General features: G+C 44.9%; 2 protein-coding genes across 2 annotated transcripts in view; one reads left to right on the forward strand and one right to left on the reverse strand.

Moving 5' to 3' along the window:
- The window catches only part of med27 (mediator complex subunit 27), a 51,323-nt gene that overhangs the window by 22,038 nt on the left and 1,785 nt on the right, over positions 1-27,500 (reverse strand). The window contains exon 2 of the mRNA XM_085785658.1: positions 47-269. Within this exon, the coding sequence (XP_085641784.1) occupies positions 47-249 (203 nt within the window). The 5' untranslated portion in view covers positions 250-269. The remainder of the gene's footprint in view (positions 1-46; positions 270-27,500) is intronic.
- The window catches only part of LOC146980425 (uncharacterized), a 25,233-nt gene continuing 6,407 nt past the window's right edge, over positions 8,675-27,500 (forward strand). Inside the window, exons 1-10 of the mRNA XM_085787952.1 lie at positions 8,675-8,917; positions 15,056-15,314; positions 17,375-17,520; positions 18,422-18,660; positions 19,309-19,481; positions 20,811-20,834; positions 23,188-23,605; positions 23,843-26,016; positions 26,934-27,038; positions 27,236-27,310. Coding sequence (XP_085644078.1) covers positions 8,675-8,917; positions 15,056-15,314; positions 17,375-17,520; positions 18,422-18,660; positions 19,309-19,481; positions 20,811-20,834; positions 23,188-23,605; positions 23,843-26,016; positions 26,934-27,038; positions 27,236-27,310 — 3,856 coding nt within the window. The remainder of the gene's footprint in view (positions 8,918-15,055; positions 15,315-17,374; positions 17,521-18,421; positions 18,661-19,308; positions 19,482-20,810; positions 20,835-23,187; positions 23,606-23,842; positions 26,017-26,933; positions 27,039-27,235; positions 27,311-27,500) is intronic.

Consider the following 27,500-nt stretch of genomic DNA (forward strand, 5'->3'; position numbering starts at 1 on the left):
ACAGGTAGACAGACAGACAGGTAGACAGACAGACAGGTAGACTTACTTCAGGTCTCTGTTAACCGCCTGTAGATTATCCTGGAACTCGGCTATAAACTGCTTCTCTCGTCCCTCCAGCGTGTCCTTGTTCTTCATCCCGTCCTTCAGGGACTCGAACACGCGGCTGACGCTGGAGCGCAGCGCCTGGATGCCGCTGATGGCGTGAGAGAAGGCGTCCAGATTCACCCCGACATTCACCACGTCCGCCATGTTGTCTTCCTCTGTTGTTTCTCTCTGCTGCTGCTGGCGCGCCGAGATGACGTCACAAAGCCGACTAAAACACTGCTTTGTGTAAATAAAGTTTATTTAAAAAAAAAAAAGCGGACAAACCATAGAGGGAAACCACTGTAAAAAAAAAAAACACTGCTTTGTGTAAATAAAGTTTATTTAACAAAAAAAAAAAGCGGACAAAGCATGGATGATGGTTGTTTATTAAGATCTTATTGAAATCTGACTGAAATGAGCTGTTTGCACATTGAACCTAAAACCAATAAAGCCTCTAAGTTACTGCATATTTACAACATTAATCATTAGATTCATTCATCTCAAGGCAAGGCATCTTTATTTATACAGCACATTTCATACCAAGGCAACTCAATGTGCTTTACATAAAGACTAAACATTAAAAAATAAAGAGAGAAGCATAAAACAGAATAAAAACAAACACTAAAAACAGAGTTAAAAGCAAGAGCAAATAAAAGTAAAATAAAAGAAAATAGATAAAGTTTAAAGTTCTTAATAAAAACAAACACAGCAAATAAAAGAAAATAGATAAAGTTTAAAGTTATTAATAAAAACAAACACAGCAAATAAAAGTAAAATAAAATAAAATAGATAAAGTTTTAAGTTCTCAGCTATAAGCACATGAAAAGAGAAATGTTTTTAACCTGGATGTAAAAGTGCTGACAGTTGGAGCTGATCTCAGTTCTGCTGGTAGTTTGTTCCAGTTGTTGCAGCATCACAGCTAAATGCTGCTTCACCATGTCTGGTTCTAACAGCTAAATGCTGCTTCTAACGGCTCCGTCTGCATCTTTTCATAGTCATTTCTGATTAGATGCACATATCAAGAACTTTGACTAGTTCATATATTATTGATTAATTAATTAATTTTTTTAGCTCCTTTGTCGTCAACTTATGGGGGCTAGCCGACACGTGCAGACGCCTTCAGTCATAATTATCATGGGGCCAAAGATAATTCCATCGGGCTTTGAGTTTGACATAACGGGTCACAGTGTCATCGCCATGTGTGTTTATTGACAACAACTGTAGCGACAACTGCACAACTAACCCTAAACTAATATAACTAATATAACTAAACAAACCCTAAACTAATATAACTAAACTAACCCTAAACTAATATAACTAATATAACCTTAACTGAGGCTGAAGCAGCGGAGATGAACTACAAAACCTCTGGCTCGATTTCAACCAAACTTCTGCGTTGGACTCCCCTCGGTACCCCAGTTGACATATTAGAATTTGGAAAAATTTGAAGAAATTTAATTTTTGGTCAAAAAAAACATTTTCGACACCCGCGGGGGCTTACAAATGTTGGAATCCATTTTCTTCAAAACCACTAGTTGATTTCAACTAAACTTCTGTGTTGGACTCCCCTCGGTACCCCAGTTGACATATTAGAATTTGGAGAAATTGGAAGAAATTAAAATTTTTTCTAACCCCATCAGAATTTGTCACATAAACTTTGTATCGATCAAGAGAAAATCTGATGAGATCGACCGTATTTACTTTTTTTTTTTTTTTCCATGAGGCATTTTTAATTTGATGTTGCCTAATGCAAATAAAAACGTGTGGATGGAAACATGGTCAGTGTCTGTTTCCAAAAACTTTACTTAGAATGGTTGGTGGCCTGGTTGTCATGGCAGCACCGGCAGCTGATGTTAGCGTTAATGATAATCTACAGCAAAAGTTTTCACACCAAGAAACCACAGTCACATGACCTCAACGCCACGGTCACATGACTTCATGTCAGTCTTCATCCTAACCCTCTACAAAAATCCCAGTTTTTTGTAAAACAGACAGGGAGCGTTGTAAAAGGTTTGACAGCAGAAATGATCTGTAGGAACTTGAAGGATTAAAACCTGGGTGGACAACCTGGTCAACTAGCTGCTGGAAAGCTACAGGGGACAAAACCCCTTTCTGGGGTCATTCTGCTGGAGAAATGATGTAAATGCAAATATTTAGCTACTACAATGGCATAAATTGTCATACAACTATAACATTTGGCAGAGAGTATCTTGACACATAGGGGGAGGCATGAAAAAAAGATTCTGGGGTTTGTTGCAACTCAATTTTAAGATATCACCCTCAACATCCCAAAGAAGACACAAAAAAGTACTGTTCGCCTGACAAATTCTCATGTAAATTATTATTTTGCAGCACTTTATGGAGAATATCTATGCCTAACATGTATATAGAAAACTTCCTTAATTCATAATCTTCCATTTGAGTCCCAGATAGCCTTTCTATCTCCAAAGCTCCACTTGCTGTGGCCAACGGTCTTCTCTATCTGTCTGTTCACTTTGGGGAGACCAGAAATAGAATGGTTTCTGATCAGGCCAGTTAACATGTAGTTTTTCACAATAGGTGTTGCATTGTTTGGAGACAGCCTGTAGCTTTCCAGTAGCTAGTAGAAAGGCTATCTGGGACTCAAATGGAAGCTTATGAATTAAGGAAGTTTTCTATATACATGTTAGGCATAGATATTCTCCATAAAGTGCTGAAAAATAATCATTTTCATGAGAATTTGTCAGGCGAACAGTAGTTTTTTTTGTCTTTTTTGGGATGTTGAGGGTGATATCTTAAAATCGAGTTGCAACAAACCCCAGAATCTTTTTTTCCTGCCTCCCCCTATGTGTCAAGATACTCTCTGCCAAATTTTATAGTTGTATGACTATTTATGCCATTGTAGTACCTAAATATTTGCATTTACATCATTTCTCCAGCAGAATGACCCAGAAAGAGGTTTTGTCCCCTGTAGCTTTCCAGCAGCTAGTTGACCAGGTTGTCCACCCAGGTTTTAATCCTTCAACTTCCTACAGATCATCTCTGCTGTCAAACCTTTTACAACGCTCCATGTCTGTTGCTTTGCTTTGCCCCCTGGGTAACAGGTCAAGAGAGAGAGAGGGAGGAGTAGAGAGAGGGAGGAGGAGAGGGAGGGAGAGAGGGGGGGTGGAGATCGAGCCGACAGAGATCAGATCAGTGGGAAGTTTATCTACAGCAGCGACAGAGAGAGAGAAAGAGGGGAAAGAAGGGATTAGGAAGAAGAAATAGTATAAAGAAGAAAAGAGGGCGAAGAAAGAGGAGCAAGAAGAGACAAAGAAAAGAAGAGGAAGAAGTGAGAAAAAAGAACAATCAAGAGAAAAGTGGACAGCAGGAGAAGGAATAACGTTCTGTCGTCTGTTTAATCAGCTTATCAAGACGGAGAGAGACACAGAGAGAGAGAGGTGAGTAACAGAAAGAGAGAGAGAGAGAAAGAGAGAGAGAGAGAGGACTGGTGTTGGACTATTTTATTTTATTTTTATTTAGCGAATGCAAAGTCTTTGAGCCCAGCAGTTTCCTCCTGCTCTGCTGTGTGGAGGGTGACTGGTCCTCCTCTCAGTGGTTGGAGAGGGCAGGCAAGGCAATTTTATTTGTATAGTCCGTTTTTACCACCAGTTTGTCTCAAAGGGCTTTACATCCCATCATAACAACATCCTCTGTCCTTAGACCCTCACATCCACTGAGGAAAAACTCCATGGAAAACCCTTTTAAAGTATATTTTTTTGGCTTTTCATGCCTTTATTAGATAGGACAGTTCTGAGTGTGACAGGAAATGGGAGGCAGAGATGGGGGGAATGACATGCAGGATAGGGCCGTCCGACGCGGGACTCGAACCGGGGCCGCCTGCAGCGAGGACTATAGCCTCTACACATGGGGCGGGTGCTCTACCAACTGAGCTAAACACCGCCCATGGAAAACCCTTTTAACAGGGAAAACCAGGAGAAAGCTCAGGGTGAGCAACAGAGGAGGGATCATCACCCATGTGTTCCATGGTCTGCTCCTCTCCACTAGAGCACAGTGGGCTGAGGCTGGTGTTGAAGGCTGCTGCCTCATCTGTGAAGGCTGGCCAAGCACGGCCATGTCCAGTCCTGAGCCTGTTGAGGGTTGACCACTGTCTCCTTGGGAGGTCGGTGCCGGGGACCTGTTGATAGGGTCTGACACCACGGCCCAGTTCCACTCACTGACTTAGAGGTGCGTTCAGGTTCAGTCCGTGAGTGTGTGAGGGCTGTTCCACTGTCAGATCATCAAGTCAGTGAGTCAGTGAATGAGCCCTTACTGCCCCCCCCACCCCCCACCCCCCTTACCGTGAGTCAGCACCGATGCTGACTTTGGGTAGGGGAATTACCCACAGTTCATAGCGTTGTGAAGTCAAACAGAGAGAGAGAGAGAGAAAACTTTATTGATCCCAATGGGCAATTCAGTTTGCAGTTGCACCTAGCCATGGTGAATAAATACATAAATAAACAAAGGACAATACAATACCACAACCAGCATGACGTGAAAAGAGTCTCAGCAACACACATGAGATGCTGTCGGAACGCAAGTGTTAAAAAAAAAAAAAAAAAGTAAATTAACACACGTGGACAGAGAAAACCCCGCATGTCTCTTTATTGTTAATGGACGGGAGCAACAACAAAAAAAGAAATAATTAAAAAGAAAAGAAGAAGTTTCCTGTCAGTATTAACGTGCAGTTTGTGATTATTGATGATGATTTGATCAGATCTGATCCAGGAACATTTAGTTTTGAGTCCGTCCCCCTCACACACCTTGTGCGTGTTGAAAGTACGGTAAATTATCGGTCCAAGACCGGAGTCAACAACATGTTGTTGTCAAGGTAACGTGTGGTGAGAGTGGGTAAGTGCTGTTCATTCATGTTTACAGCATCTGGACCCTCACACACTCTCACACTCTGTCACTTAGAGCTGACGTCACTAAAGTCAGTGAGGGGTCAGGGCTCGAGTCTTTAGGGGGCGGATTGGAACTGGGCCCAGGTGTTTATTAGGGACCTCCTTGGACGCCCACTCCTTTCTCCAGGCTGATTGGGTGGTGGAGTCGGCTGGTGGAGGGTTCTTCCAGACAGGACGTCTGGATGGGAGTCGAGCAGTGGGTGGGTTAAAGATGTCTTCATGGACTGGTAGGTGGGGGGAGTTTTCAACCTTCTGAAGCATCTTTTGAGTGGATGCTACTGGCTGGATGTGTGGGGGTGCAATGTTTGATAGAACGGGGAGCCAGGGGAGTGGTGTTGAGCGTATTGTTCCAGTAATGATTCGCATGGTTGTGTTAAGCTGGGTGTTTAGTTGTGTTAAGCTGGGTGTCCACGTGGTGTGTGTGGGACGACCTGGACCATACAGGGGCACAGTATTCTGCTGCTGAATATGAAGGGCCAGTGATGAGGTTCGGAGTGTGGAGGTTGAAGCTCCACACCACACCGGCAGCTTGCTGAGCAGGTTGTTCCTGGACTTCACCTGGGCCGCCGTTCCTCTTGAGTGATCCTTGAAGGAAAGCGTCCTGTCAAGGGTCACTCCGAGGTCGGTTGGGTTTGGGACGTGCTTGAGTGGGAGCCCGCTCAGGTGGATGTTAAGTTCTCTGGCAGCTTTTGCGTTGTGGAGATGGAATGCACTGCAAACTGTTTTTGCTGGGCTTGGTTTTAACTGCCAAGTTTTACAGTACTGGTCCAGTTTGGTGAGGTCTTCAGTGATCAAAGTCTGGTGCTTGGAGTGCCAGACAGATGTCGTCTGCGTAGATGAATTTGCGGGATTCGGTGCTGGGTAGGTGTAGAGGTCGTTGGTGTAGAGCAGGGGTGTCAAAGTCATTATAGTTCAGGGGCCGCATTCGGCCTAATTTGATCTCAAGAGGGCCGGAACAGTAAAATGATCGCATTTGCATATTAACCTGTAAATAACAAGAACTCCACATTTTTCCCTTTGTACTTTGTGCAAAGTACATTATTAAGATGTGTACAGTTTATGAGCTATCCTTTTTACAAAAAAATATGAACATTCTGAAATTTAGGGCTGGGCAATATGAACCAAAAGTAATATTGTAATATTTTTTTTAACTGAATGGCAATATAGGATATACATAGGCCTATAGCCTATTTATACTATTTCCATGATGTAATTATGAGTTTCCACCAATTAGCAGCCAGTAGCGGCTTAATATTTTTGTCAGAGGCAAATCCTTAAAAAGGCTGTCAGTTCTAGGTCAAAACCACATGTGGCAAATGACAGGCAATTGTAGGTATTGGGCTGATATTAAATTGTAGCTATAGGAAAAATACATCTCCCTCTCTCTCTCTCTCTCTCTCTCTCACACACACACACACGCACGCACGCACACACACACACACACACACCTGTAGCTGCGCTGTCCCTCTCCTCTCTCTCTGTTCCCCTCCTCTGTTGCTTTGAGCTCCCAGCTGTGCGTGGATACGTAACTACAGGTTATATCTGGCTTATCACCGGCCAGTTCTGCCCCCAGGCCGGTTCTGCCCCACCAACCCGACCGGACACACCGGTTCGGATCGAGAATTTGCGCTAATGAGTCCGGCCACGTCGCGCCGGGGCTTCATCAGCAGGTCGGACCGTGTTGGGTTTTAACTTTCAGGCCCAGTGAGAACTCGAGCCGAGCTGGACCAAGAGCAGGACTTTAGCGGTGAATGTCGGTGCTGTCCTTACACTACGCAACGAGCCGCTGTTGTTGTGTTGTAGTAGTCAATACGTGAGAGTCGGCGGCTCTGTGTCTCTGTTGTCCGCTGCAACTTGAGGGAGGGAGGGAGGGAGGGGCGGGGGGGGAGAGGAGAAGTGGCGCTCACTCAATCTGTGAGGGAGGGGCGGGGGAGTGAGCTCAGCCAAAGTCCTTCTCATATTAGAACGTCTCTGGCTCAGCAGACTGCTGAGAGAGGGCCAAAAGAAACGGAACTCCAACATTTGTCCCGCGGGCCGGATTGGACCGCCTGGCGGGCCGGTCCCGGCCCGCGGGCCTTGACTTTGACACCTATGGTGTAGAGGTTAAACAGTGTTGGGGCTAGAACTGAGCCCTGAGGGAGCCCGTTTTTGGTGTTGGACTGGTGTTGGACATCAGACCGTGCACCTGGACAGGGACAAGTGGACTCAGGTTGTGAGACAGACGGAGCGTCTCAGACTCAGACTCAGAGACATTTTAATAAAAGACTTTGTGTCCTCAGTGTCTCAGTGTCTCACTTTAATCATCAGATACAAACAACAAAGTCTTTATGTCTCTCGGGGCGGTGCGTGGCGCAGTGGTTAAGGCGGCCGCCTCATGTAGAGGCTACAGTCCTCAACGCAGGCATCCCCGGTTTGAATCCCGCGTCGGGCTGACCTTTCCTGCATGTCCCCCTCTCTCTGTCCCCCCCTTTCCTGTCTATCTCTACTGTGCTGTCCAATAAAGACAAAAAATAGACTTCTTTTTATTTCTCTGGAGGCTGCGGGACACTGAACGTCCTCAACCCGTTCATGTCCCAGTCCTCGTCTCAACGTCCTCGTCTCAACGTCCTCGTCTCAACGTCCTCGTCTCAACGTCCTCGTCTCAACGTCCTCGTCTCAATGTCCTCGTCTTACACCTCGTCCTGACATGCAGCGAGCCAGCGAAACGGCGACGAAAACTTGCGCGAGGGTGTCCTGATTTGCAGCGTGACGATTTTGTGGCGAGTATATTCTAGTGGTTCAGAATCCAAACCAATCAAATTATCGAGGGACGTAGCTACACAAACTTGCGGCGCTATGTTGAGATCCCTGGCATTTCCTGGTTGCTGTTTCTCACATCTCTGAGTGTTGTTTCCTCTCATATCCTCCTCTCTCTGATAACTAGCTCGTCAACAGGAAGCAGCGTGGACTTATCAACCAATAAGAAGTGTTTAGGGGCGGGGCGGTGCGTGGCGCAGTGGTTAAGGCGGCCACCCCATGTAGAGGCTACAGTCCTCAACGCAGGCGTCCCCGGTTCGAATCCCGCGTCGGGCTGACCTTTCCTGCATGTCATTCCCCCTCTCTCTGTCCCCCCTTTCCTGTCTATCTCTACTGTGGCTATCAAATAAAGGCATAAAAGCCAAAAAATATACTAAAAAAAAAAAAAAGAAGTGTTTAGGGGCGGGACACCGCCGCCAAACGTCGTCCAGATGGAGACAACACGAGCGATAATTTCAGGGTTGAGAGACATCGCTGGACGGAGCGACGTCAGGACAGGCTGATTGAAAAGTAACGCATTCTAATCACTTTTCCTCGCTCGCTCGTGTCGCTGTCGCATCGCTGTCTGTCAGGACGGGGTCTGAACGTCCTCGTCTGAACGTTTTGATCGGCTCGGATCAGACCAAATCGGACCGGACCATGAGTTCTGGTGTGTTCAGATCCCTGAATGTGTAACCCTGACGGTGTTGTTGTGTTGTTGTGTTGTTGTGTTGTTGTGTTGTGTTGTTGTGTTGTTGTGTTGTGTTGTTGTGTTGTTCTTCAGGACTCTGTTCCACTGGACTGGAGGAGACTTCACGGTCGTCATGGTGACGACCTGATGGATGGATGGACGGTAACCATGACAACCACCTGAACCCGAGGGAATGTCCACCATGTCCCTCCTCCTCCTCCCCCCTCTCCTCGTCCTCGTCCTCGTCGTCATGCCGACGCTGGTCCGGACTCAGACCGGCGATCCGCTGGGCCGCTGCCGCTCGCTGCGCGGCTCCGAGGCCGGACCGGGGTGGGAGTTCTACGCCTGTGAACCGCCACCGGTCAACATGAAGGAAACCATGCAGATCAGGGTCGACCCCCCAGGGATCACCTGTGGTAACCCCCCAGAGAGGTTCTGTACTCTGGTTAGTACTACTACTACTACTGCTACTACTACTACACTACTACTACTACTACTACTACTACACTACTACTACTACTACTACACTACTACACAACATGAAGGAAACCATGCAGATCAGAGTCGACCCCCCAGGGATCACCTGTGGTAACCCCCCAGAGAGGTTCTGTACTCTGGTTAGTACTACTACTACTACTACTACTACTACTACTACTACTACTACTACTACACTACTACTACTACTACTACTACTACACTACTACTACTACTACTACACTACTACTACACAACATGAAGGAAACCATGCAGATCAGAGTCGACCCCCCAGGGATCACCTGTGGTAACCCCCCAGAGAGGTTCTGTACTCTGGTTAGTACTACTACTACTACTACTACTACTACTACTACTACTACTACTACTACTACTACTACTACTACTACTACTACACTACTACTACTACTACTACACTACTACTACACAACATGAAGGAAACCATGCAGATCAGGGTCGACCCCCCAGGGATCACCTGTGGTAACCCCCCAGAGAGGTTCTGTACTCTGGTTAGTACTACTACTACTACTACTACTACTACTACTACTACTACTACTACTACTACTACTACTACTACTACTACTACTACTACTACACAACATGAAGGAAACCATGCAGATCAGAGTCGACCCCCCAGGGATCACCTGTGGTAACCCCCCAGAGAGGTTCTGTACTCTGGTTAGTACTACTACTACTACTACTACTACTACTACTACTACTACTACTACTACTACTACTACTACTACTACTACTACACAACATGAAGGAAACCATGCAGATCAGGGTCGACCCCCCAGGGATCACCTGTGGTAACCCCCCAGAGAGGTTCTGTACTCTGGTTAGTACTACTACTACTACTACTACTACACTACTACTACTACTACTACTACTACTACTACTACTACTACTACTACTACTACTACTACTACTACTACTACTACTACACTACTACTACTACTACTACTACTACTACTACTACTACTACACAACATGAAGGAAACCATGCAGATCAGAGTCGACCCCCCAGGGATCACCTGTGGTAACCCCCCAGAGAGGTTCTGTACTCTGGTTAGTACTACTACTACTACTACTACTACTACTACTACTACTACTACTACTACTACTACTACTACTACTACTACTACTACTACTACTACTACTACTACTACACTACTACTACTACTACTACTACACAACATGAAGGAAACCATGCAGATCAGAGTCGACCCCCCAGGGATCACCTGTGGTAACCCCCCAGAGAGGTTCTGTACTCTGGTTAGTACTACTACTACTACTACTACTACTACTACTACTACTACTACTACTACTACACAACATGAAGGAAACCATGCAGATCAGAGTCGACCCCCCAGGGATCACCTGTGGTAACCCCCCAGAGAGGTTCTGGTTCCAGCTGGTATCACTATGGCTAGTGGGAGTGTTTATTGCGTCACTGAGTTACTAAAGTTAAACAGGTAGCTAACCGTTAGCCCGGCTAATCTATGATAACCAGTGACGGCTGGTATCAATGGGCTAGTGGGGCTAAGCCCTCCCTGCATTACACAACAAAAGATGAGGAAAAAATATTATAAATAGCCTATATTATATTCTCTAAATAACATACAAAAGATTGTTCTAAGTCTTAGTAAAATCGGAACTGGCAACAATATTAAATAGTTTCAAGAAAAACACAGGATATCTCTAAATGGGCTAATTTTAATCAGCCCCAGCTCACCGAGTCTGCTCTCATTCATTTTCCCACTGTGGATGATTGACAGGTGCCATGTCCCGCCCTCGCCATTGACCGACTATTGGGGCTAATTTCATTCAGCCCACAGGCCGAGCGGTTCTGACCAATCAGCAGCGGGCTGACACAGGGTCAATGATTGACAGGCGTCATGACAACGCCCCCTTGGTTCACTTGTCATTGGGGCTAATTTCATTTAGCCCAACACCGCTGTTTTCAGACCAATGACAGGAACCGGAGGAAAAGTAGTGTTGTTGTGGGAGGGAGAAGACAGAAACAGCGGCGCTAGGCGCTAGCATCACAGGTAGCATTAGCATACTTTACTGCGCTAGGCGCTAGCATCACAGGTAGCAACAACGACCACAACCAGTGACATCACAGCAGAGCGCACAACAGCCACCAAACCAGCACATAAAAGACAACGACAGACGGCTCAATACAAGTTTGATAGAAGCTACATACTATGTGTTTTCACTGGATTCCAGTGGAATCGAACTCGGTCCCCAGATGTGTGTACCTTTGTACTATTTGTACGTCTTCACCATGACTAGAGCTCGGTTTGGGGTCGACACTAGATTTACTCAAGTCTATGACCGTTTCCTTAGTTTTTTTTTCCTTTGGTTTTGTGTTTGAAAGTATGACAGAGGACATGAGTCCATTCACAAAAACCTGCTGCAGTTAAAAAGTCTAAAATCATCAATAGAATCATAAAAGGAGAGGAAAGCCTTTCAATTCCAATATGAGGCTGCATCTAGTTAAAGGCAGAGTTCAAAACTGAAAATAAAAGCCTAGAAGGGGGTTAGTTGTTGTACATAGGGCAGCTAGACTCACTCTAGATTGTTCTTATTGATGGAGTGTTGAATGCATTCTTGTCTCAGATGGCTGAAGGTTATTCATAGCTTATCCAGCTGTTTGTTGTTATTTATTCACAGCAAGTATCCTACAGTCTTTCTAATCAGATTGGTTATAAAGCTGATGTTCACCACTACAGTCCCAGAGCTTCAACTCAACGTCTACTTCCATTACCACCACCAAGAACTAGTTCAATGAAAAGCACTGTTGCATTTAGAGGCATTTGGTTATGGAATACTCTTCATTTAAACATTAGGACTACTCCCAGTAAAAAAGCATTTAAGAAACATGTAAAGTCACTTTTCAGACTTAAGAGTTAATCTTTCATGTTATCATTTTAAGAACTTTACTTTTCTTTCCTTTTTTCCTTTGGCCTGTTTTCATTTAGTTATAGTATCATGTATTTAGTATTATGGGATAGGTATTATAGTTGATGTGTTTCCATACAGTCGCTATCTGACCAGCTGTTCTACTTTAACTGGACCAAACAAACTCAGACTCTGTGTGTGTGTGTGTGTTGGTGTGTGTGGTTGTGTTTGACAGAGACTTGAACTAAACCTGATGAAGGTGCCTGAAGCAATGGTATAAAAGTAAAAAAAAAAAAAAAAAAAAGCAGCCCATAATAAGCACAGAGCTTTGAGAGAGAAGTCAATGAAGTCCAGGAGCAACAGGAGGAATAAAGTCTGACCTGAGAACTGTATGAAACCTGTTTGTGTGAATGTGGCTCAATCTGATCTGAGATTCATTCCCCTGTGAACAGCCATCCCATAATGCACTGAGCAGACACATTAGTCCTGTCAGTCATGTGCTGCCCCCTCGGTGATCCCCTGACCCCCCCCCCCCCCAGGTTGGGGGTTTGCTCTAATTGATCCTCTGGGAAACTCAGTCTTCATTATAGATGAATGTAAAAACCAAATGTTAATAATTGATCCATGAAACACAAAACTAAAACTGACACAGAGTCACAGAGTCGGTCTGAACATGTGTTTGTTGTATTCTAGTCCCCTCCCCCCCCCCCTGCTGCCTCCTGATTGGTTGTTTGGTCTGGTTACCATAGAGACCGGAGTGTTACTAGTTGCTAGTTAAATCCTGGTCAGTGGTCGACAGTTGGCAGCAGCAGCTGAAGGTAAAAGATAAAACCTCTGATCAGATTAACCTCAGTGTTAATCCATCACACACACACACACACACACACACACACACACACACACACGGCTCTCAAGTTTTGAACTTAGTTTGGGGTGAGATTTTCTTTCGTTTTGCCGTATGGAGGGGGGGGGGCTTGATATTCCATCTTCTGGTTAGAGTCCTACAATAACACTAGAGCCGCATGGAAAAGTCAAAAAGCCCCAACCAGCTATTTGGTGCATATAGAAGGACATAGCCTTTTCAATAGGCCAACATTTCCATATTAAAAATGCTTGTTTAAAGGGATAGTTCAACATTTTGGCAAATTGGCCCATTGCCATAACCCCTATAGTCATAGCAGTAGGTTCGTTACCTTTAATTGTCGGTGCAAGCTGTTTTTAGAACGGCGGAGCAGAGCCGTGAGCTGCTCAGAGCTACGCTACGGAGGCTCATTATGGGATTTCTTGGTTTCCCTCATCATCAAACTCATCAAATACACAATCCAACAACTCCACAACGCTCTGGTGGACAAGTTGTGAGCTGCACATTCACCACGCTATGAGATAATAACACAACGTTACCACACAGAGTTGTTTTAGAGGGAAATACAGAGACTGTTGATGAAAAACTGTCCCTGAAGGCAACGTGCATCAGCGGTTTAGCATGAATTTCCCTCTACAACAACTCTGTGTGGTAACGTTGTGTTATTATCTCATAGCGTGGTGAATGTGCAGCTCACAACTTGTCCACCAGAGCGTTGTGGAGTTGTTGGATTGTGTATTCGATGAGTTTGATGATGAGGGAAACCAAGAAATCCCATAATGAGCCTCCGTAGCGTAGCTCTGAGCAGCTCACGGCTCTGCTCCGCCATTCTAAAAATAGCTTGCACTGACAATTAAAGGTAACAAACCTACTGCTATGACTATAGGGGTTATGGTGATGGGCCAATTTGCCAAAATGTTGAACTATGCCTATAAATTGGTCTTTTGTAATATTAAAAATTGTTGAAATATGAATTTTAGGTCTTCATCAATTACAGTAAATCAATAAAGTGGGTTAGGGTTATTAGGGAAATCAAATGGATTCATCTTTGCCGTGTCCATTCAGAACGTCTCATTGCCATGTATTGGACAAATATAATGTAGCCTATTAATTTTATAATATATACAATAAGCGTTTAAATTTAAAATCTTTAAATTGACAATATTTTGGAGTCGTGGTTGATGAAGTTTGGCAAATATCGATAGAACATCTTGAATTCTGCTCCCATGGGAACAACTGCAGTCAATGTGAGAGTGGTATTTTTAAACATCACATTTTCTCTTGTGAAGCAAAACACTTAGAGTTAAAAACACATCACCAACATTTCCATGCTGTCAAGATGCAATTTATGTTTTATCAGATTTTTGTTTAGATAACAGAATTTGTGACATTTTGACAGCTGCTGCCCGGTCGGTGACTCCCTGAGTCTATTAGAGAAGACACACAGCTGGTTTCACTACCAGACAATCAGCTCAGTGAGTTAGGAGCTGGTTGTTGGTGCCAGAGGTTGAGGGTTCAAGCCCCAGTAAGGTGATGATGATGTCATACCAAAATACCAGATGTTCTCAACTAGAAACACAAGACAATAGTCCTGATGGTGGTGTTATAGCATGTATACATTTCAAATTGAAAATCTTTATTTATAAAGAAATGTTTATTCTGTGTGTGATGACTTAGGCTCTATGTATTAGTTAAAGGTTGAATATGTAGAATCTTTATTAAAAGCTACATCCACGGGGCGTTTAGAGGGGTACAGAATGAAAGTATTGCTTTTCCATAAAACATTTTTTCTTAGTCTGAATTAATATTTTTAAAAAGTCAACGTTGTGTTTCCATTCGTACCCGTAGCCGACACATGGCTCAGTTCTCCGCTGTTTTCCTGCCTCCTCCCGGTCGGATGCGTTTGTTTCCAACCAATAATAATATAATTATAATAATAAAGTATTCTCTACTCTACTCTAACCAAGCCTTTTTAATAATCAATGGGTGGATCAATGGATTATACATGTTAGGATGGGTGTATTTGTGTAGTCTTATCTGTCATAAACACGTTACTTGAGGAGAGCAGTGACAGCGGAGGCTCTGAGCAGCAGCAGAGAGCCTCCACTCTCCCTGTAACACGCTACAAGTCATTTATTCTGCTGTTAATGACGGTAAAAATGAAACATAAGGTAAATATCCTGCATAGTGATCAGAGCGGAGTCCCTAGCAACGGCCCGTTTTACCTAGCAACGGTCTGACAATCGACTGCTGTAAATTCTTTATCTGTTGTTGTTCTGGTAATTCTACGTATTCAACCTTTAACGGTGGTTGTGTCCTCAGGAGAACCCGTACCTGTGCAGCGACGAGTGCGACGCGTCGAGTCCGGACCTGTCTCACCCGCCGCAGCTGATGGGCGACCGCGAGCGTGGCGGCCTGGTCACCTACTGGCAGACGGTCACCTGGTCGCGGTTTCCTGAGCCGCTATTGGCCAACATCACGCTGTCCTGGAACAAGAGTCTGGAGGTGGTCGACGACATCATCATCACCTTCGAGTACGGCCGGCCAACCAGCATGGTGCTGGAGAAGTCCATGGACAAAGGTGACAGCCAATCAGCTTCCACCTTAGGCTACTCTCCATACTGTCCACTTTTACATGTTGTCAGCTTCCACCTTAGGCTACTCTCCAGACTGTCCACTTTTACATGTTGTCAGCTTCCACCTTAGGCTACTCTCCATACTGCCCACTTTTACATGTTGTCAGCTTCCACCTTAGGCTACTCTCCATACTGCCCACTTTTACATGTTGTCTTAGATTGATCCCTTTAAGATACTGGCAGATGTAACAACACTCCACTGTTTTATGTCTAAACGCTCTGATCAGCTTGATCAGCTGATCAACTGTATTGATGGTTGATCGGCTGTATTGATCAGTGATCAGCTGTATTGATGGTTGATCGGCTGTATTGATCAGTGATCAGCTGTATTGATCAGTGATCGGCTGTATTGATCAGTGATCGGCTGTATTGATCAGTGATCGGCTGTATTGATCAGTGATCGGCTGTATTGATCAGTGATCAGCTGTATTGATCAGTGATCAGCTGTATCGATCAGTGATCAGCTGTATTGATGGTTGATCAGCTGTATTGATCAGTGATCAGCTGTATTGATGGTTGATCAGCTGTATTGATGGTTGATCAGCTGTATTGATGGTTGATCAGCTGTATTGATCAGTGATCAGCTGTATTGATGGTTGATCAGCTGTATTGATCAGTGATCAGCTGTATTGATCAGTGATCGGCTGTATTGATCAGTGATCAGCTGTATCGATCAGTGATCAGCTGTATCGATCAGTGATCAGCTGTATTGATGGTTGATCAGCTGTATTGATGGTTGATCAGCTGTATTGATCAGTGATCAGCTGTATTGATGGTTGATCGGCTGTATTGATGGTTGATCAGCTGTATTGATCAGTGATCAGCTGTATTGATGGTTGATCAGCTGTATTGATCAGTGATCGGCTGTATTGATGGTTGATCAGCTGTATTGATGGTTGATCAGCTGTATTGATCAGTGATCGGCTGTATTGATCAGTGATCAGCTGTATTGATCAGTGATCAGCTGTATTGATGGTTGATCAGCTGTATTGATGGTTGATCAGCTGTATTGATCAGTGATCAGCTGTATTGATGGTTGATCGGCTGTATTGATGGTTGATCAGCTGTATTGATCAGTGATCAGCTGTATTGATGGTTGATCAGCTGTATTGATCAGTGATCGGCTGTATTGATGGTTGATCAGCTGTATTGATGGTTGATCAGCTGTATTGATCAGTGATCGGCTGTATTGATCAGTGATCAGCTGTATTGATCAGTGATCAGCTGTATTGATGGTTGATCAGCTGTATTGATCAGTGATCGGCTGTATTGATGGTTGATCAGCTGTATTGATCAGTGATCAGCTGTATTGATGGTTGATCAGCTGTATTGATCAGTGATCAGCTGTATTGATGGTTGATCGGCTGTATTGATCAGTGATCAGCTGTATTGATCAGTGATCGGCTGTATTGATCAGTGATCAGCTGTATTGATGGTTGATCAGCTGTATTGATCAGTGATCAGCTGTATTGATGGTTGATCGGCTGTATTGATCAGTGATCAGCTGTATTGATGGTTGATCAGCTGTATTGATCAGTGATCGGCTGTATTGATCAGTGATCGGCTGTATTGATGGTTGATCGGCTGTATTGATCAGTGATCGGCTGTATTGATGGTTGATCAGCTGTATTGATGGTTGATCAGCTGTATTGATCATTGATCAGCTGTATTGATGGTTGATCAGCTGTATTGATCAGTGATCAGCTGTATTGATCATTGATCGGCTGTATTGATCAGTGATCAGCTGTATTGATGGTTGATCAGCTGTATTGATGATGGTTGATCAGCTGTATTGATCAGTGATCAACTGTATTGATGGTTGATCGGCTGTATTGATCAGTGATCAACTGTATTGATGGTTGATCAGCTGTATTGATGGTTGATCATCTGTATTGATGGTTGATCAGCTGTATTGATGGTTGATCGGCTGTATTGACGGTTGATCAGCTGTATTGATCATTGATCGGCTGTATTGATGGTTGATCAGCTGTATTGATCGTTAAAGGTGTGTCATGGCAGCCGTACCAGTTCTACGCCGACGACTGCCTCGACGCCTTTGGGATGGCGCCCAAACGCGTCCTGGACTTGGCGCCGACCAACCTGACCCGGGTCATCTGCACGGAGCAGTACTCACGCTGGGTCGGAGCCAAGGTGGGTGGCGGACCGGCCGGCCAATCACACGGCCGCTTGGTTTGAGTTGATTAGACATCTTTATTGACAACAGACAAAATGTTTAAAGACAAAAACATACGTCGACACAACTGCTGCCAGAGGGATAAAAACACAAAGAAGCCGACAGCTTATTTCCACTGTGGTCCCTTAGTGAGTGAGTGTGTCGTGTCCATGAGGGGAATGTGTGGGTGTGCCGCCACACAGAGACATTGGGGTGGGGGGACATATTTCAAAATACAGTTACAATTACAAACTTGACAATATTAAAAATATACAAATACAGAGCTACAAAAAAAGGAACAACGACCATCTTTTGATCTCAAGCTAAAAAGTTGCTCTCATCCCTTTAGGGCCGTGTTGAAGTGAACTCATGCTCTTCATGGCTGAAGGCAGTCCCTTCCATGCCACGCATGCTGTGTATTTAAAAGTATTTTGCCCCATGTTTCTCTTAAATCTGACCGGGACCAGGTTTAAGGAGCTCCCCCTGGTGGCATGGCTGTGAACATCACTGACTTTAGTAAAATAGCTCTTCCAATAGTCCGGGGCAGCATTATTTAAAATCCTATGGACCATACATAGTTTAATTTGTTTGTTAATATTTTTATTAGGAGGTAAAGCACATTAGAACAGAAACCAACGTTATAATTACATTGAGTATCGCAACACATCTGCATCACAATTGAAAATGTAAACATATCGATACAATAGAAATACTGTGCATCATGATGAATGAAGAGCAAGACATACAATCTACCTCCTAGGATTTGTTCCTCAGCTCTGAGCCATTTAAGGCTGTAGGTTGAGGTTGAGGTTGAGGTTGAGGTTGAGGTTGCCGTGGAAACCAAGTCAGGTGAAGTGACGGTGGCCGTGTGACCCACAGGAGGAGAAGAGCGTGGCGTTCGAGGTGCGCGCTCGGTTCGCGGTGTTCGCGGGGCCGAAGCTGATCAACATGGACGCTCTGTACACGCGGCTGGAGACCATGAAGGGGCTGAGGGAGTTCTTCACCTTCACCAACCTGCGGCTGCGGCTGCTGCGCCCGGCGCTCGGAGGAACATACGTCCAGAGAGACAACCTGCTCAAGTACTTCTACGCCATCTCCAACATCCATGTTCCCGCCAGGTAAGGCAAGGCAAGAAAAGGCAAGGCAGTTTTATTAGTATAGCCTGTTTGTTTGTTTTTTTCTTTTTATCCAGTATTTTATTCATTTTTAAACAGACACAGAACAGAGAACATACATGACAGCAGGGGCAAGTAAAAACCTATCACATAGACTGAATGACATATAGAAAAAGAGGCAAAAATAAAACAAAGTAAATAAATACAATAAAATAAAATATACAGGTAGAAAAAAACACAAGAATAACAATACTATAATGGACCTTACATGGAAGGTTCTGAGAGAGTTTACAGTTTAGACATTATACATGGAACAGGGACTGTGCAGCCATGACAATAAGGCAAAATCAACACTTGAGAGATATATAGCATTAAGGAGATACAGAGGTGCAGGTTTCACTTCCAGACAATCAGCTCAGTGAGTTAGGAGCTTGTTGTTGGTGCCAGAGGTTGTGGGTTCAAGTCTCAGTAAGGTGATGATGATATCATATCCAAATGCCAGATTGCCTAATTTTGTCTGTAAACCATTGCTGTAGTATCTTAACGTACACGCTGCATCTCTACATCAAATGAACATAATAAACATTGTGTTTTTTTTTAAGAACACTTTACAGTGTGTGTGTGTGTGTGTGTGTGTGTGTGTGTTTTCAGGTGTAAGTGTAACTTGCATGCGTCTCAGTGTGTGTTACAAGATGCAACGCTGCAGTGTGTCTGCGACCACGCCACCGCGGGTCAGGACTGCGAGCGCTGCGATCGTGGGTTCGATCCCCGTAGCTGGAGGCCCGGGTCGTACCTGCCTCTGCCCCGAGGCACCGCCAACACCTGTACGTCACGCACACACACACACACACACACACACACACACACACACACACACAGAGCCGGCCCAAGCCTCCATGGGGCCCTAAGCAAAATTCGATTTTGGGGCTATATTATATATCTATATTTTTGGCCTGGACCAGCTTTTCAAAGTGTTAGGTTGCTTCCTCTGCTTCACCATGCGCCTCTTTCAGGCCATGCTTTCTTCTTCCACTCCTATTCTCATCTCTATCTTTATAGCTGTATTCAGGAACCCAAAAACTGGAGGGGGCACAGTTAATGTGAATGTCCTATCACGCATAGCACGCGCAAAGTTTTTTGGGGGATGCCCTCAAATCAATTATTTTGGGCACTAATGCTAGTGCTGGGGACTGAAAAGTTGGTCAACTGAATTTCAGAAATGTTATCTTGGCTAACGATGTGGAACAATAAGGTGGATGCACTTAAAAAAAACTTATTTCATGCTCCATGTATTGATTTTTTGGCAGTTGTAAACAAATGCATATGGCCAGGGACTGCTAGCAAAACAACGGAAAAGCGAGCGGACTTACATAGGCCTAGTTCCTAGGCTACATCAGCAGCAGCACTGACATACAATTGTGTTTTTTTTGTACAATTATATATCTTTTATCATATAGAAATCATTCTCATACATGTAAGAAATATGTATTATTATTTTTATGTTGTTACTGTAATTGCTCTTGGGGCCCCCTAGGCAAGGCAATTTTATTAGTATAGCCCGTTTTTACCACCAGTTTGTCTCAAAGGGCTTTACATCCCATCATAACAACATCCTCTGTCCTTAGACCCTCACATCCACTGAGGAAAAACTCCATGGAAAACCCTTTTAACAGGGAAAACCAGGAGAAAGCTCAGGGTGAGCAACAGAGGAGGGATCCCTCACCCAGGACAGAGATGTTGTTACAGACAAGAAAACAGTTTATAGTTTATGTCACAGAATGTGCGAAATATGGAAATGTTAGTTGATGAAGGCAGCCTTTGGTGAGGGGGGTGGGGGGGGGGCAGGGAGGACAGACCAGCTTAATGGGAGGACTGGATGGCAGACTGGTTTATAGGAAGGGAGGACAGACCGGTCTAACAGCAGGGGAAGATGGGGGGGGTGGATCTCCAGTGGATCTGTGGAAACACAGAGAGAGTGCGAGACACCAAGGCCAAGGCCCCCTAGTGGCCTCGGGACCCTAACCAGGCGCTTAGTTCGCTTATGCCTTGGGCCGGCTCTGCACACACACACCACTGGAACATTCAGGGACCAATCAGGATGCAGGGATGAGCTGACATCACTCTGAGTCGTTAACATGTCGTGTCTCTTTCAGGTGAAGTGGCTGAACCAGCAGCCAGTAAGTACTGATACCTACCTACCTACCTACCTACCTGTCTGTCTGTCTGTCTGTCTGTCTGTCTGCTCACCTGTAGTTGTGTGGTCAGTGTTGCATCATGGGAGCAGCTGTGAGCTTTGAGCCGAGGAACCAGTTTAATGTGGTTTAGTCGTCGCCTAGGAACCAGTTTAATGTGGTTTAGCTGTTGCCTAGGAACCAGTTTAATGTGGTTTAGTCGTTGCCTATAGGAACCAGTTTAATGTGGTTTAGTCGTTGCCTATAGGAACCAGTTTAATGTGGTTTAGTCGTCGCCTATAGGAACCAGTTTAATGTGGTTTAGTCGTTGCCTATAGGAACCAGTTTAATGTGGTTTAGTCGTCGCCTATAGGAACCAGTTTAATGTGGTTTAGTCGTCGCCTATAGGAACCAGTTTAATGTGGTTTAGTCGTCGCCTATAGGAACCAGTTTAATGTGGTTTAGTCGTCGCCTATAGGAACCAGTTTAATGTGGTTTAGTCGTCGCCTATAGGAACCAGTTTAATGTGGTTTAGTTGTTGCCTAGGAACCAGTTTAATGTGGTTTAGTCGTCGCCTATAGGAACCAGTTTAATGTGGTTTAGTCGTTGTCTATAGACCGAATCGCCTTGTTGTTTACATTCTACTTCCTGGTAGAAAACCAGCACGTAATTTGAATGAGATCCATAGTAACGAACGAGAGTTTAGCTATATCTCATATTTTTCACGCCCTATCACCGTTTAGACAAATCTGAAATGATTGAAGAAACATTACTATTTCTGTGTGTGTGTTTTGTGTTGCTATGTGTTGTATTTATTCAGTTTGGGGGAATCACAGTGTCTAGAAAGCATCAGTGGCTCAGCTGACAGGGACAGCTAACGGTAGCTAAGCTAACGGTAGCTAAGCTAACGGCGGTAGCTAAGCTAACAGCAGGACGTCAGCTGTTAAAACCCTCCCGTTGTGGGACACGACATGAAACTACTCCAGTTAGCTCAGTCATGTTGGAACTCAGATATCCGCTGGAGAAAATATTTTTTCATGGAGCGTTTATTGAGTCACTGAGTTATTAAAGTTAAACAGGTAGCTAACCGTTAGCCCGGCTAATCTATGATAACCATGACTAATTACAAAAATGTGCACACGTATATAATAATGTTTGTCCAATCATTGGTTTTATAAACTTTACAAACATCAGATTAGTCTAAACGGTGATATAGTGACATGAAAAAGTAGATAAATATAGAGAAACTCTCGTCCGTCACTATTGTTCGAATGCTGGTTTTCTACCAGGAAGTAGTTGTAAACAACAAGGCGATTCGTCCTATAGGAACCAGTTTAATGTGGTTTAGTCGTTGCCTAGGAACCAGTTTAATGTGGTTTAGTCGTTGCCTATAGGAACCAGTTTAATGTGGTTTAGTCGTTGCCTATAGGAACCAGTTTAATGTGGTTTAGTCGTTGCCTAGGAACCAGTTTAATGTGGTTTAGTCGTTGCCTATAGGAACCAGTTTAATGTGGTTTAGTCGTCGCCTATAGGAACCAGTTTAATGTGGTTTAGTCGTTGCCTAGGAACCAGTTTAATGTGGTTTAGTCGTTGCCTAGGAACCAGTTTAATGTGGTTTAGTCGTTGCCTATAGGAACCAGTTTAATGTGGTTTAGTCGTCGCCTATAGGAACCAGTTTAATGTGGTTTAGTCGTTGCCTAGGAACCAGTTTAATGTGGTTTAGTCGTTGCCTAGGAACCAGTTTAATGTGGTTTAGTCGTTGCCTATAGGAACCAGTTTAATGTGGTTTAGTCGTTGCCTATAGGAACCAGTTTAATGTGGTTTAGTCGTTGCCTAGGAACCAGTTTAATGTGGTTTAGTCGTTGCCTATAGGAACCAGTTTAATGTGGTTTAGTCGTCGCCTATAGGAACCAGTTTAATGTGGTTTAGTCGTTGCCTAGGAACCAGTTTAATGTGGTTTAGTCGTTGCCTAGGAACCAGTTTAATGTGGTTTAGTCGTTGCCTATAGGAACCAGTTTAATGTGGTTTAGTCGTTGCCTATAGGAACCAGTTTAATGTGGTTTAGTCGTTGCCTAGGAACCAGTTTAATGTGGTTTAGTCGTTGCCTATAGGAACCAGTTTAATGTGGTTTAGTCGTCGCCTATAGGAACCAGTTTAATGTGGTTTAGTCGTTGCCTAGGAACCAGTTTAATGTGGTTTAGTCGTCGCCTATAGGAACCAGTTTAATGTGGTTTAGTCGTTGCCTAGGAACCAGTTTAATGTGGTTTAGTCGTTGCCTAGGAACCAGTTTAATGTGTAACCCTGTAGAGAAAAGAAAAGTGAGATTGACTAAAGAGACGTAACTCTTCTTCTCTGACAGCGGCCGATGACTCTAACTCAGCAGATGGAGCGACTGACACTACTACTACTACTACTACTACTACTACTACTACTACTACCACTACTACTACTACTACTACTACTACTACTGACAGTATCGTTAGCGATACAAAGACAAGTACTACTGACAGTTCTACGACAGACAGTGTTGTAACTAGTGACAGTTACAATACTTTTGCTATTACTACTGACAGTACTACTACTGACAGTACTACTACTGACAGTACTACTACTGACAGTACTACTTCTGACAGTACTACTACTGACAGTACTACTTCTGACAGTGCTGCTACTGACACTTCCACTGAGCCCAGCTTTACCTTAGACAGTACTACAGGTATTCTTATGGATACAGTGATTACCGATGATGTCTATTCAAGCACAGGAAGCACAGATACATGGAGTACTCCTACTCCTACCACCACTGATACATGGAGTACTCCTACCACCACTGATACATGGAGTACTCCTACCACCACTGATACATGGAGTACTCCTACCACCACAGATACATGGAGTACTCCTACCACCACTGATACATGGAGTACTCCTACCACCACTGATACATGGAGTACTCCTACCACCACAGATACATGGAGTACTCCTACCACCACTGATACATGGAGTACTCCTACCACCACTGATACATGGAGTACTCCTACCACCACAGATACATGGAGTACTATCACTGAAGAAACAAGTACTGGTCCTGAAACTATCTCTGTATTTAGTACGGACACCGTTCCTCCTAGTTTTACTACGACTTCCTTCAGTAGTATCACTACTAGTGACGCTGAAGACTTTCCTGCTGCTGCTGCTACAACAGTTGTTACCACTGGCAGTACTGCAGTTTTCACTAGTACCAGTAGTATCGTTGTGAGTAGAACTGCAGCTTCAGACCCGTTCCCGGGGTTTAGTGGAACAGTGACTCCAGCCTCTGACTCCACTTCCTCAGCAGACAGCTCAGACTCCTCCTCCTCCGCTCCCTCTGGGAATGTCGCTACCGATCCCATCACCACCAGTACTACTACCCCACTACTACCTGCTGCTGATGATGGTACTACTACTACTACTACTACTACATCGACTGGAGTCCAACCTCCAGAAATACCTCAACGACCTGGAGACTCTTCACCGACAGCGTCCGCTCCGACCGGTCCAACTGGAGAGACGATTCCCGACGTTCCTTCAGACATTCCAGTCGATATTCCACCTCCAGATGTATCTCCTCCTGCTGAAGTACCACCAGAAGTACCACCAGAACTACCACCTCCAGATGTACTTCCTTCTAATGTACCTTCTCCAGATGTACCTTCTCCAGAAGTACCTTCTCCAGATGTACCTTCTCCAGAAGTACCTTCTCCAGATGTATTTCCTCCAGAAGTACCTTCTCCAGAAGTACCTTCTCCAGATGTACCTTCTCCAGAAGTACCTTCTCCAGATGTACCTTCTCCAGATGTACTTTCTCCAGATGTACCTTCTCCAGATGTACCTTCTCCAGAAGTACCTTCTCCAGATGTACTTTCTCCAGATGTACCTTCTCCAGATGTATTTCCTCCAGATGTACCTTCTCCAGAAGTACCTTCTCCAGATGTACCTTCTCCAGATGTACCTTCTCCAATACCTTCTCCTGCTGAAGTACCACCAGAAGTACCACTTCCAGATGTACTTTCTCCAGATGTACCTTCTCCAGATGTATTTCCTCCAGATGTACCTTCTCCAGAACTTCCTCCCGCTGAAGCTCCACCTGCAGACATACTTCTTTCTGTTCCTCTCCCAGATATTCCCTCTCCCGACGCTCCTCCCTCTGGTCTTGAACTACCTTCTCCCGATGTTCCTCCTCCTCCAGATAAACCTCTTCCTGACGTTCCTTCTCCCGATGTTCCTCCTCCTCCAGATGTTCCTCCAGATGTGCCGTCCTCTAGGACTCCAGACTCTCTGGTAGATGTTCCTCTTCCTCCCGACGTACCTTCTTCTCTTCCCGATGGAGTAACTCCTGATGAGGTGTCTCCTCCCGACGCTCCCGTAGAGTCCTTGTCTCCTCCCTCTGAGGAGGAAGGAGGAGGTGAAGCCGCTGCACCGGACTCGAGTCCCACCGCGGCAAACGATGATCTGGCTCCTGTGGACTTCACCTTCCCGTTCCCGGAAGATACACAACCAGGACCAGATGAATTTGGATCAGATGCCGGAAGATCTGCCGGTCCTGAGATCCTTCCTGACGATTCTCTTGACTCTCTTGATCTTTCCGAATGGGATCTGTTTGATCTTGGACTGGATGGATTGGATTCCATCCCAGACTGGACAGAAACAGGGGAAACACCGGACAGAGGACCGGATGCTCCTGCACCCGATCCTGGAAGTTCTGGTCTGAACTCATGGCCGGATAACGATCCGGGACGAGACGATCCTGGACGAGTCGATCCGGGACGAGGCGATCCGGGACGAGGCGATCCGGGACGAGTTGATCCGGGACGAGTCGATCCAGGACGAGACGATCCTGGACGAGTCGATCCGGGACGAGACGATCCTGGACGAGTCGATCCGGGACGAGACGATCCGGGACGAGTCGATCCGGGACGAGACGATCCTGGACGAGTCGATCCGGGACGAGACGATCCTGGACGAGTCGATCCGGGACGAGACGATCCGGGACGAGTCGATCCTGGACGAGTCTCGTCTCCTTCAGCGTCTCAAACAGAAGAAACGTCTGAAACAACTTCAGCTGCTGCTGGACCATCGGGAGGGTCGGAGTTCAACCAGGAGGAGGACTCGAGACAAGAGAAGACAGAAGGGCAAAGGGAGGAGAAAGGTACAAACAAGGGCTCGTGCTTTTATTTCTGGTTACAGAGTTGTATCACCAAGAAAACAACAACACAATTCCTAGTTAATTGTGTTCATTGTGATCATATGTCACCTCCTTGTACTTATAGGTGAAGAGCTGTTTGTGTTTTTAGAGGATGTGCATACACAGAGAACTGGCGTCACATGAGGCTACAAACAGTTGATTCACACAATTGATTTGAGTGATAGTTCACCCAAAATTTAAATTTCATTCAATTGCATGTCCATATGACGGTTGCAAATGGATACCAACTGTCTTCGTAACAAAAAGACACACCAAAAGACATCCAAATACCTCCATGCTGCTCGTATGTAATGTCCCTCTGGTATTGAAGCCCCAACATGAGAAATTGTCCCGAAAAAAATTAAATAAGTCTATGTTTTAAGCTTGTTTTGTAGCGGAAGCTCCTCTTCCCGGTTCATCAAATTTGGACAAACCGGGAAGGGAGCTTCGAGAAGCTTCCGCTACAAAACAAGCTTAAAATATAGACTTATTTAATTTTTTTCGGGAACAATTTCTCTCTTCAATACAAGAGGGACATTACAGACGAGCACTATGGAGGTATTTGGATGTTTTTTGGTGTGTCTTTTTGTTACGAAGACAGTTGGTATCCATTAGCAACCATTATATGGACATGCACTGCTACGCCGAGACCCCCTGTAACTCAGAGAAGCCACGGAGGACTCTGAAACTTCTCCCAGCCCTTAGTCCACATGAGGGGGAGGAGATCATGAGGGAAATTTCAATCCCTTTAACTTTGACATAGCATTTCTATGGCAGCAGCTGCAGGACAAAATGTTAAATGAACATCAGCTTCACATGTTGATCTGTCCAAATAAACTACTAAACGATTACATCTTGTCTGTCTCTGTTGGACCAAACAGCTGTTGAAGCTGAACAGGAAACAAAAACAGAATCCAAGGAGGAAAGAACTAGAGAGAAAGAGGAGAAAACCAGAGAGAAAGAAGGGAAAAGCTCTGAGAAAAAAGGTATTTGTAGAAACAGTGCCACCTACTGGCTGCCATTAGCAAAAGCACTGCCAGCATTAGTAGTAGTAGTAGAAACTGCATTGCTTGTACTTATAAAATACCTGACGATACTGTGGTATATAGGTTCTGAGCTCTGATTGGTAGTTAGTTCAGAGCGGCTTGTTGCCGTGGTTACACACTTCTCTCTGTGTCCAAAGCGCCCCAGAAGCTCCTGATTCCAGGAGGACCAAAGTTCAGTCAGCTGTCGAAAATCGCCTACGTGACCTTTCAGGGTAAGACCGGCTCGAACCGGCTGTGTCGTAGCTCCGCCCCCAGGTAGAGGAGTAGCCCCGCCCCCTCTGTAGTAGCCCCGCCCCCTGGTAGAGGAGTAGCCCCGCCCCTCGGTAGTAGCCCCGCCCCCTGGTAGAGGAGTAGCCCCGCCCCCTGGTAGAGGAGTAGCCCCGCCCCTCGGTAGTAGCCCCG

Source organism: Trachurus japonicus, chromosome 9 (genome assembly GCF_045865225.1).
Source record: "Trachurus japonicus isolate A0001 chromosome 9, Traja_1.0".
Classification (NCBI taxonomy): domain Eukaryota; kingdom Metazoa; phylum Chordata; class Actinopteri; order Carangiformes; family Carangidae; genus Trachurus; species Trachurus japonicus.